The sequence below is a fragment of the Heteronotia binoei genome, chromosome 19 (assembly GCF_032191835.1).
Source record: "Heteronotia binoei isolate CCM8104 ecotype False Entrance Well chromosome 19, APGP_CSIRO_Hbin_v1, whole genome shotgun sequence".
In the NCBI taxonomy this organism is placed as follows: domain Eukaryota; kingdom Metazoa; phylum Chordata; class Lepidosauria; order Squamata; family Gekkonidae; genus Heteronotia; species Heteronotia binoei.
Window position 1 is genome coordinate 28,758,490 of NC_083241.1, and position 12,431 is coordinate 28,770,920.

A 12,431-nucleotide genomic window follows, 5' to 3' on the forward strand; every position below is an offset into this window, starting at 1 on the left:
GCTAAAATTTAAATCAATTTCTTAAAGTGTTCGGGACATTAAAAATTGGTGGAACCGACAGAGGTGACGATTATAAGGTAAAGACTATTGGACATTACTGTTAATAACCATTTTAGAAGCCTCTAGAGGAAAAAGGAAACAAAATTAAAGTGAGGCAGAAAGTCACAACCGCCATTTTGGAAAAAAAATAAAAACTTTAAAAAATAATATCTGATCCCAAGAGGCTCTGAGGACAGCGAAATTAGGCTTATTGGAAAGAGCAAGCCTCACTCTTTTAAATCTGATAGTTGAAATTTAATTTGGTGAGGTCAAAATTTTCGGTGTTTTTACATGTCAGACCACAAGCAAACCCGTGCAAGGACTGCTTCACTGGAGAAAATGCAGGACCGATTAGATGCAATGGAAGCCAGGATAATGAAAGGAATGAAAGAGATGATAACTGCTTCCAAAAAAGAAATTAGAAAAGATATTGACGAGCTAAAAAAAGATATAGAGGATCTCAGAAATGAGACTGATGACATCAAAAAAAGTGCAAGAGGTGGAAGGGAGAGTGAAACTACATGATTCCACCTTGTTAAAAATACAAGAAAAAGTGGCAATTCATGACTGCAAATTAATGGAGACCCAGATACGTCTGAGAGGAGTACCTGAGGATTAAGAAACTGATTTGAAAGAATATATAATAAAAATAATTGCAGAATTTTTGGAGGAAGATCCTGAAGGGACTAGAAACATGTATGACTATATGTATACAGTGAACTCACTATATGCCAAAAAAAAAAAAAAAAATCTACCAAGAGATGTGGTTATAAGATATATGACAAAAGAAATGGTGGGAAAAATCATGAATAAAAACTTTGAAAAGACATTGATAGTGGGAGGCAGCAGAGTAAGAATTATGAAGGAGTTGCCAAGACAAGTGATAAATGACAGAAGAGCATATAAGAAATTGACAGAAAAACTACGGGACAAGGAAATGATATATAGATGGATAATACCTGAAGGTTTGAGCTTTGAGCTACAAGGAAAAAGGATTACAATTACAAGCACACAGGAACTGCGTGGATTTTATGAAGAACATAAAGAATTTGCACCATGATGGATTACAAATTATTATCTTGGAATGTAAATGGACTAAATTCACCACAGAAAAAGAAAGGCAACGTTTCATTGGATTAAAAAGCAAAATTGTAATATAGTTTGTTTACAAGAAGTACATATCAAACAAAAGAATTACAAATTTTTATGGAATAAGCAATTGGGACTAGAGTTTCATTCATTGGCTGAACAGAAGAAAAGGGGAGTGATTTTTTATATTAATCAAGAATTGGAGCCGAAATTAGTATTTAAAGATAAAGATGGAAGATTTGTAGCGGTAGAAATATTAAATACAAAAAAGCCATTGTTACTGGGACTGTATGCACCAAATGGAGCAAAGGATGCTTTTTTAAAAGACATTATACAACAATTTGATGAAGTGACATATGATGAAGTTTTGATAGTGGGGGACTTTAATGGAACAATTAAGAACACACTGGATTAGTCTGGGGGGAAAAAAATTAAGGAAGGAAAATTGCCAAAGTCTTTTTTTGAATTGGTCAAACAAGGAAATTTGGAGGATATATGGAGGAAATTTAACCCTGAAGTGCGGGACTATACCTTTTTTTCAGCAAGACATAAAACTTTTTCCAGAATTGACACGTTGTGGGGTACTAAAGATTTAGGCCTTATAACAAAGAAAATAGAGATTTTTACCTAAAATAGGGGCTGATCATAACCCAATAATGTGGATTACAAAATTGTCTAAAAAGTCAAGAAGATGGAGATTGAATGAAGGTTTACTACTGAATAAAGAAATAGTGACATCTCTAAAAAATGAAACTAAAGCTTTCTTCCAAATAAACAATAAAGAAGATATAGAATTTCAGACGGTGTGGGATGCTTATAAAGCAGTAACGAGAGGAATATTGATTACATTTAATAATAAAGACAAGAGGGCAAAAGAAAAACAGATGCTGGACATTCAAAATGAAATAAAGAAAAAAGAAGGGGAACTGAGAAAAAGGCCAGGGAAAAAGAAAATTATGAGGGAGATTACAATATTACAAACACAAATGAGACATTTGTTAAATAAAGAACTGGAATGGTATCTGAAAAGATTGCAGCAGAAATCTTTTGAGGGAGCAAATAAACCTGGAAAATATTTGGCCTGGCAACTGAAGAAAAAGAGAGAAAGTAAAATTATTAATAAAATTGTGGTGGAGGGAAGAGAGGTGGTAGATCAAGAGGGGTTTAGATAAAAATATGGAGCAAAGGTCCATCAGTGGCTATTAGCCACAATGTGTGTGTGTGTCTGTGTGTGTGTGTGTATATATAACTTTTTTTGGCTACTGTGTGACACGGAGTGTTGGACTGGATGGGTCATTGGCCTGATCTAACATGGCTTCTCTTATGTTCTTATCAAGAAGGAATAAAAAGAGAATTCTTTAAGTAATATGCCGAATTATTTAAGGGTGTTAAAATAAAGAAAAGATGGAAGAGTATTTACAAAAGATTAAAATAGCACCCTTAACAGAAAATATGGGGAAAGTTTTGAATGATCCAATTGAAAAAATAGAAATTGAAGCAGCAATTTATGCAATGAAAAATGGAAACGCACCTGGTCCAGATGGATATACAGCTAAATTTTTTTAAACCTTCAAAGAGGAGTTAATCCCAAAACTTCAGAAATTGATGAACATGATAGGAATAAAAGGGAAAATACCAGCTACGTGGAAGGAAGCTGTTATTTCATTGATTCCAAAGGAAGATAGAGATGTCACAAATGTAAAAAATTATAGACCAATCTCACTATTAAATAATGGCTATAAAATATACACAAGAATCTTGGCAGAACGGCTTAAACAACATTTTACAAATTTTATAAAGGAAGATCGAGCAGGGTTTCTCCCCAAAAGGCAAATAAGAGACAATATTAGAACTGTTGTAAATATTGTAGAATATTATGAAAGACATCCAGAAAAGGAAATAGCATTATTCTTTGCGGATGCAGAGAAAGCATTTGATAATTTAAATTGGGACTTTATGTTTGCAGTAATGGAGAAAATGGAGTTGGGGGAAAACTTTATAAGGATGATAAAAGCAATATATACTGAGCAACGTGCAAGGCTATGAATAAATGCAGATCTTACAGAAGACATGATAATTAGCAAAGGTACAAGACAAGGCTGTCCGCTTTCCCCACTGTTGTTTATAATGACTCTTGAAATCTTACTGATGCAAATCCAAGAAGATAAATAGAAGGATTAAAAGTAAAAGGATTTATTTACAAATATAGAGCATTTGCAGATGATATAATGTTTATAAATGAAAATCCCATACAAGTCACACCTTTGTTGTTAGCTAAAATACAGGAATATGGGGAATTGGCACGACTTTGTTTTAATAAAGAAAAATCAAAACTTCTATGTAAAAATATGCAAGTAAATAAACAAAAGGAATTGCAGAGGCTAACGGGTTGTGAAGTTACCTCTAAGGTAAAATATTTGGGTGTGGAGATAACAATGAAGAATATTGATTTGTTCAAAAATAATTATTAGAAGCTATGGCGTAAAATAGATGAAGATATGTTAAAATTGAATAAACTTAATTTGTCATTGCTGGGCAGAATAGCTGCAATTAAAATGAATATTCTACCAAGAATAATGTATTTGTTTCAAACGATCCCGATTGTGAAAGACAGTAAACAATTTAATAGATGGCAAAGAAAAATTTCAGAGTTTGTGTGGGCTGGGAAGAAACCAAGGATTAAAATGAAAATTTTAACAGATGCAAAAGAGAGAGGCGGATTCCAATTACCAGATTTAAAATTATATCACGAAGCAGTTTGTTTAGTGTGGATAAAAGAATGGATGATGCTGTTAAACAAAAAACTCTTAGCGTTGGAAGGTCATGGAAATAAATTTGGCTGGCACGCTTATATGTATTATGGGGGAAAAAAGATGGATGTTTTTTTCTCTCACCATTGTATAAGAAATAATTTGCTAAATACATGAATGAAATATAAGAAATATGGAGATGAGAGAAAACCGTTATGGATAGTGCCAGCAAAAGTAATAAAAATAACAGCTGAGACGGGTGAAGAAAAGTGGTTGTCATATAATCAACTATTAAAAATACAAAGTGGCAAAATAGAATTGAAAACTGCTGAAGAGCTGAATAATAAATATGATTGGTTCCAAATGCAACAAATAAAGAGCTTGGTGGAGAATGATATTAAAACGGAAGGAATAAAAAAAAGAGCAAACAGAAATGGAAAGAGTTCTGCTTGGAGACAATGAAAAATTAATTTCAAAACTATATAAATTACTTTTAAAATAGTCTACGGAAGATGAAGTAGTGAAATCTCAAATGATTAAGTGGGCAATTAATGTAAATAAAGAAATACAGATGGAAACTTGGGAATATTTGTGGAAGAACTCTATGAAGCTTTTGACGTGTCATAGTATTAAAGGGAACTGTTTTAAAATGATGTATAGATGGTATATAACTCCTAAAAAGTTGGCAAAGATGAACAATAAGATGCCAGACAGATGTTGGAAATGTAAAAAGCATGTTTTTTTCTACCATATGTGGTGGACTTGTGAAAGAGCAAAAAAGTATTGGCAGATGATTCAACAAGAAATTTCTAGGATCTTGGGATATGAATTTAAGAAAATTGCAGAGACTTTTCTGTTGGGATTACAAATGGAAAAATTTCCAAAAGAAGATAGAACTATAATTTGGTACTTGCTTTCAGCTGCTAGGACATTATATGCGCAGTTGTGGAAGCAAGAAAAAATACCAGAAAAATGGGATTGGATTGTAGAAGTTATGACATGGAGTGAAATGGACAAATTAACAAGAATTTTAAGAGACTATGACTTAGAAGTTTTTAAGATGGAGTGGAAAACATTCAGAAGATATGTAGATAAAGAGTGGAAAATAAAAAGACATTGGACTATTTTTGATAATGATTAAGTCTTAGAAGGAAGAAGAATGTAAATTTTTGTTTTTATTAGTTAAGGGTACCTTTTAATATTAGTATTATACGTAAATAACACCGGCGGGGGGTCAAGGGGTGATTAGAAAGTAATATATGGGATAGATAAAAAGACGTTATTAATGATGCAGGAATAAGATATTGTTACCATATGTTACTAAATAAAAATTGTTTTAACCAACAATTTCTGGCTGAGAGAAGGGAATTGTGATTTACATGCGACGGAAACAGTTAACACATGAGGAACATTGTTTTTAAGAAACCTAACCTTTGCCATATATTTGATCATTACAATCCCAAGTTCTCAAACAAGCTAGATTTCTCACAAGTCTCTTGTGCCAATGAAAGGTTCCTTGCAGCTTTTGAAATGGTCTCCATTTGATATTATTAAATTCAAAGAGCTCCCAGAGTTAGGACTGGTCTGTTTCCTATAATCTTGGGTGTACAGGAAACATACGTCTTCCTCACCCAACAGCTTCCAAAACCCCCAATATAAATTAAATCTGGGAGATTTTTGAGTGAAAAGCCTTATTCATCCAATACCCAGTGTGTGATCTCTCACTCTCTCCCCACCCCAGACCTTTAAAAAAAAATCCCCAAGGTCTCTCATTCACTGGGTGAACTCTTGGAATTGATAACCTTGTTTGACAGCTTGTAGCTAGTTTGTATTCCAATACAAACTAACTACAAGTCGTTGTCAAACAAGATTTGAATTTATCAGTTACATTGAGTGTGCACTACAGAAGCACATATTCAGTCTGTTCCGTCCAAATGTGTGATTATACAGAAGACCTGAAAGGAATGACAAATCTTATCTATATACAGTAATATTCTGTATTGCATTGGAATGCCAAGATACTATACAGAATCAGAAGAGTGCATGTAAAAGTTTGTTTTACAGTAAGCAATGGCAACTTTGGATCCTTGCATCTTGAAGATTCAGAGGGAAACTCTCTGCCTCTTTTACTGTCAAAAGACACGGACCAAAAACAATCCTGGCTATAAAGGGAGACTGAAGAAATGCACGTTTGCCACATTTACATGAATTAGTAAAGAGATAAATGATTAACTAGTTATGTTATGATTAGTAATATCTAATTTAAATGTTAATTTGTTAGGTGGGTGAGGTGCATTTCCTAAGCACCAGTGCCCGGTATCATGGCCAGATGTAATTGGGCCAAATTGAATGTGTGAAGTCTGACCCGGTTTAGAGGGGAAAGGCTTAACTAAAGAGGCAGGAGCTCTGCATGTTGGCTTTTACCTGTTGACTGCACAGGAGACGAATGGGTTAGTCAGAGCTGTTCCAGTGCATGGATGCTGCAGAAGTGAAACAGGGAAAAAAAATCCCTTTGAGATTCTTAAAGATGTCTTGGTAATCATTTCCTCTGAAGAATATGCCATTTTATGCACATTTCACACACGAGATTGTCTAGTTTGGTCAGCTACCTGTTTTCTTGGGAGGGGCTTCAGGTCAGCAAGAGGAGACTCAGATCTTTGGCCATGTCCGGCAGGTATGTCTTAGGCCTTAAAGCAGTTCTTCACATGGGTTGTGGGTTTATTTTGGAACTTCCAAGGAGAACACTACGACTTTGATGGTGGCAGTTGCTGCAATTAGTTCTTGCAAACTGAATCGTTAAGCAGGCTTAACTGGAACTAGGGAAAACACACCTGGGATTTTTAAAGGTTGTTATAAAGTTGCATGAACAAGTGATGATTTTGAAACACCATTAAATGATAAAGGTATGAAACATTTCAAGCAAAAAATTCAGTCACTTTCTCCAGGTGTTTTGTTATCACTGCATGTCTTAAATTCAGTCAAAATTGCCCACACCCCACCTTGAGACTAGAACTTGAACAGGATTGGAAGGGGTATTAATATTTAAGATTTCTTTCTCCCTTTCTGCAAGCATTATTAACCCATCTGCAATCCAGAGAAGCATGCATTCTGCTCTGAACAGTTGCTCCTTATTCCACCAATTGCTGTTTAAATTCTAAACAGTTTCTATAGTGCACCTTCAGAGCCATTCTCTTTGGGGGAAATACCCTGCCTGCCTGCACATGTACAAGGAACTTGCAGGATTATGAACCTGTTTTCTAATCTAACATTAATCAGTCTTGTACAGCATTACTGCTGTTATAGTCATATTGTTTTTCTCCAGACAGCTGATTTCCCAATGATCTTCTCTCTGAGCACTGATTAAGGCCAACAGATGAGCATCATGTGGTTTAGAATGGGATCTGTAATCCTCGGATGGACAAGGTAACTTTCAGTAAGATTGGCCAAAACAACATTGAAACAAGCACAATTGGGTTTCAAGTACAGGCTAAGCTGTACTAATTTCTGATTCTGTTACCTCTCTGAAATGTTTGATCATATATGTTAAGACAAGTCACTTTTAAAAGGGAGCACAGCAATTTGGAAATGGTATGGCTTTCCCATTCATGGGGTTCTATTAATTTTCTTCACTTGCATGGTCGACAGAGACCTTCAATGAATGGACTGACCTTGTACAGCCACCTAGTGGCCTGTGTAGGACATAAACGCTTCAGTCCACAAAAAAAGTCCCCAAACAAAAACCAAGAGTGCAGATTTTGCTATTTTCACATATATTTTGAGATATTAAATACTACTTTGTTTTCACAGTACATCTTTTTTTTTTTTTAAAGAACACACAGTCTGAGAAAGTCATGTATGGGACAGCAGTATTATGTAAAATTTCAATCCCGGTTAGGACAAATGAAATGCTTTAAGGGAAGGTCTTTTCAGGGGACATTATGAGCTGGGGGTGAATGGCTGGAATGAGCTGCCACATTTCAAATGTTGTCATGGGTCTCGAGTGGGAAAAAGAAATCAGGCATATGAAAAAAAAGCGGGAGCCAACCTTCCCCTAAATGCTTGCATAGTATGAGAGATAAGATGCAACGGAAGTTCAAAACCCCATCCTTATTTTAAGCAGCTTAAATATCACTTTAAAAACACATCACACAGCAAAGACTTTTTGTATATATTTTGGATTTCAATAGTAATGTCAAAAATACATAGTATGATTTTACATAGGATTTGTGCTACATTAGAACAGTAAAGACAAACATCACTTAAGTAAAAGAAACATTAAATATTAAATAACCAAAAAAACAAATAAAATAAAGGTGTAAACACTAAAACTAATTTGGGAATCTGCTATTGCAACACATCCAATGAAGTGGTTTAAAACCAGTATAAAAAAAGATTAGGACTTAAGTATGTTCCAGTCTACTTGGAATACACAAACACTAATCTCAGAAGCCTTTCCAAAAACTGGTCCAGGAGCCCAGAACACCCTCAGTGCTCACTTAACCACCTTTTCACTTGCTTCTCTACTTAAACCTTTACACAACAGGTCTCATGTCAAATTTTCCCATCTGTTAAATCATAATCCCACAATACTTTTGTACAGTTCATCCTCGCTAGCATCTGGGTGAAAACTGAGGATTTGTCGGAGATTCAGTGTAAGATTTGAGTTCGTATGCGGCGCCGCTGTCAACTTCCATGGATTTCCGAGAGAACAGGAGCCTTACGTCTCTGTAGAGGTAGATCTTTCCAGACTTAGAACTCTGGAACCTAACAGAGGAATAAAACAGCGGTGTTAGTCAGGAGAACGAACGGCACAATGAACGTGTGTCGCAACAGAAAGCTGAGACCCAGGAGATATTTCTACACAGACTAAACAATTTTTTAAAACTAGCTTTTAAAATGCATATTTGCAGGAAGCGGCTGCTTTTCAATTAGTGTTAACTACTACTCCTGGTAAACACTTTGCAGATCTGGCAGAGCACTTATTTGAAGAGGTGAGTGCAGATGAAACTTCACTGCAAGTATGACTTTTAATTAAATGCTCAGACAAATTAACAGGGCTATGATATAAATATTTAAAACATAGGGGAAGGTGAGTCTGTTTGATTATTGCATTTCTCTCTCAATAACATAGTGGCATTAACCTGTCTAGACAACTGCTACTGTATTGTGGCTAAAGGTAAAAGTAGTCCCCTGTGCAAGCACTGAGTCATTACCAATCCATGAGGTGACATCACATCCCATCATGATGTTTATTGGCAGACTTTTTGTTAGCGGGTGGTTTGCCATTGCCTTCCCCAGTCATCTACCCTTTAGCCCCAGCAAGCTGGGTACTCATTTGACCAACCTTGGAAGGATGGAAGGCTGAGTCAACCTTAAGCCAGCTACCTGAACCCAGCTTCTGCCGGGATCGAACTCAGGTTGTGAGCAGAGCCTGGACTACAATACTGCAGCTTACCACTCTGTGCGATGGGGCTCACTATATTCTATCTAGTGTTTTTTTATCTCGCCCCTTCCTTCAGTTAACATGGGGCAGTGTACCTCTGTGAGATAGGTTCAACTGAAAGAGAATGACCAGCCAGGGTCACCCACCGAGTTTCCATGCAGGAGTTGGGCTTTGATCCTGGGTCTTACAGATCCTAGGCCAACACTGAGCACTACACCACGTTGCTTGTCTAGAGCCAGGAAACCAGGGCATTTTTTGTAGCAGGAACTTCTTTGCATATTAGGCCACACACCCACCCCTTGAATCATAGAGTTGGAAGGGACCTCCAGGGTCATCTAGTCCAACCCCCTGCACAATGAAGGAAACTCACAAATATCTCCCCCTGTATTCACAGGATCATCATTGCTGTCAGATGGCCATCTAGTCAAGTTTAATACGGTCATAGACCAGTTAAATTAAATACAAATAACTTAATAAAATACAATCAGGTAAAACAATAATCAGAATAAAACATACACAGTATGATATAATTTCCCTCCAGAACACTAGTTAGGTTCCATAGCCAAGGCATTCAGTTGGATATTTCCCTTAGGAATTGCTTCCGGAGACTTATAGCTCACGAAGCAAATTTTGCCACACATAAAGTGGTACTTTTATTCCTATCCGCCAATAATTTGTCTAGCTGATATCTAATATTTCTCCCAGGGACATTGGAACAGATCGGGAGTATATAGTCGGCCCTAATACACTGATATAATTTACATTGGAATAATACATGTTCCCTACCTTCTGGTTTCTTGTCCCCACAAATACACAATCTCTCCTCGTATGGTTGTCCTGTGTATCTGCCTTCAATAATAGCTGACGGTAACATATCAAGTCTGAGAAGGGTAAATGCTCTCCTATACTCAACTTTATCAAGATTATGCAAGTATGGCATCGGTGTTATTTTATGTAGCTCTATTCCTGGTAAATAACCTTTAAGCTGATTCAAATCATGCTGTCTTTCGACATCCAAGATTCTCTGTTTAAGAAAGGGTTTAACCAGATTGTACTCCATGTTGAGCAAATATTGTTTAGATAGTCCATAATAACCCAACTTGGACTCCGTTTCTCTAATCCACGGAGGCACAAACGCGTCTCTTGCTATCAGCCCCGCCAAACTGGTGGGCTGAGTCATTAGTTTATACCAGTAAAGAATAGCAGCAATCCACAGTCTTGCTTTCACCATGACCATACCCGTTTCTACTCTGATAAATGAGTTGGGAGCACATGGAGGGACTTGTAGTATATGCCTAAGGAACTTTGATTGCACTTTCTCCGCTAAATACCAGAGATGCTGATATGGTGTTATACTCAAGGGTGCCCCATATAGAATTTGGGCGAGGGCCTTGGCCTTAAAGTCCTTAACTGCAGCCACCACGTTCTGCCCCCCGGAGGTCCAATAGAATTTCTCTATGGCTCCTGAACTTTTTGCTGCACTTGTTGTAACATATTCCACATGTGCCTTCCTGGCCCCTGAGGCCTGAAAGACTACCCCTAGGTACTTAAAGCAGCGTGTCTGTTCAATAGCCCTATCGTTTATCTTCCAATGATGTACCTTGGGTCTATTTGCAAAGGCTAAAATTTTAGATTTTGAATAATTTATTTCAACCTGATTAGCTTGGCAGTAAAGTGCAAGAATTTTCATTGCTCTCTTTAGCCCAACTGGGGTCCTAGAGACCAGCACTGCATCATCCGCATATAGCAGGAGCACGATATGCCTATCTGCAATCTTTGGAGCATGCACCTCTGGACCACTTAAATGTTCCCCCAGATCGTTTATAAAGAGGTTGAACAAAAGTGGCGCCAAGATGCAACCTTGCTTAACTCCCTTCCCTACTTTGATGGCTTTCGTGAGATGTCCCTTTGGATTGATCCTTGTCCTGATCTTGGTATTCCTATATAATACTTTTATCAATGCCAGAAGCCTCTGATCAATTCCCACCCCTCTCAATGTTTCCCACAGTATGTCCCTCTGAACCATATCAAAGGCAGATTTAAAGTCTATAAAGGCAGCGTATAGGGAAGAGGTGCTGTTAGAGGAATATTTGGAAATAAGATGGTCTAATACTACACAATGATCCAGGGTGGAACAACCCGGTCTAAACCCAGCCTGTTCTTCTCTCAGGATGTTATTACACTCAATCCACTCCCACAGTTTCGCTTTAAGATGGCTGGCATATAATTTGTTTAGGATACTTAAGAGACTGATGGGTCTATAGTTATTTGGGTCATTTCTGTCTCCTTTCTTATGAATAGGTACAATAATTCCAATATCCCAACCCGTAGGTACCCTCACTGTCCTGTCTATTTCAGTGAATAATTTGGCAAGCATGGAGCCCACCAGTCAGCATTTTCTTTAATTAATTCGGCCGGGATTAAGTCTAGTCCTGGAGCTTTATTAGGCTTCAGGGCTCCAATTAAAGATTTTATTTCTGAAGGCTCAACCGGAGGCCACTCTGGCAGTTCCTGAAAATCCTCTGGGGGAGAAACCACCTCATCTGATGTCCCATACAGTGCCATATAATAGTTCTCCCATACTTCTGGAAGAATAGTATTAGTAAGCTGTGAGGAGAGTCTACCAGAACCGCTATTTACCAACTTCCAGAATAATGACGGATTTTTTAATTTGACGGCCTGTCCCAGCTGTAGCCACACTAATTCTTTTGCCTCTTTCTTCTTCCTAACAATTAACTTTTTATATCTAGATTTCTGTTGTTTTAATTGTTCTCTGTTAACTGCCTCTGGATCCGCCCTATATGTCAAATAGATTTTACTAAGCTCCTTCTTTGCCATCAAGCATTCATTATCAAACCAACCATTGTTCTTCTCTGCCCTCCTTACTGAACTAGATATTTGCCCTTCTAATGGGGATTGGAAATGCTGAATGAGATCCTCATATAATTTGATGATCTCTCCCCCCTCCTCCGAAAGCCTGATGTCATTTGCTAATTTAGATATGTGCTCTTGCTCAAGAAATTCCTGCATATATTTCTTCTTTTGGTCGTCCCATTTAATCCTAACATGTTGCCCCCCAAATTCGTTATTTCTCAGGAAACGATCCTCAA

General features: G+C 37.1%; 1 protein-coding gene across 2 annotated transcripts in view; it reads right to left on the reverse strand.

Moving 5' to 3' along the window:
- Window positions 1-8,034: 8,034 nt before the first annotated feature.
- ATOSA (atos homolog A) overlaps window positions 8,035-12,431 on the reverse strand; it is a 58,325-nt gene continuing 53,928 nt past the window's right edge. For both annotated transcript variants that reach the window (XM_060259731.1, XM_060259730.1), the window contains exon 12: window positions 8,035-8,642. In XM_060259731.1, the coding sequence (XP_060115714.1) occupies window positions 8,489-8,642 (154 nt within the window). In that variant the 3' untranslated portion in view covers window positions 8,035-8,488. The remainder of the gene's footprint in view (window positions 8,643-12,431) is intronic.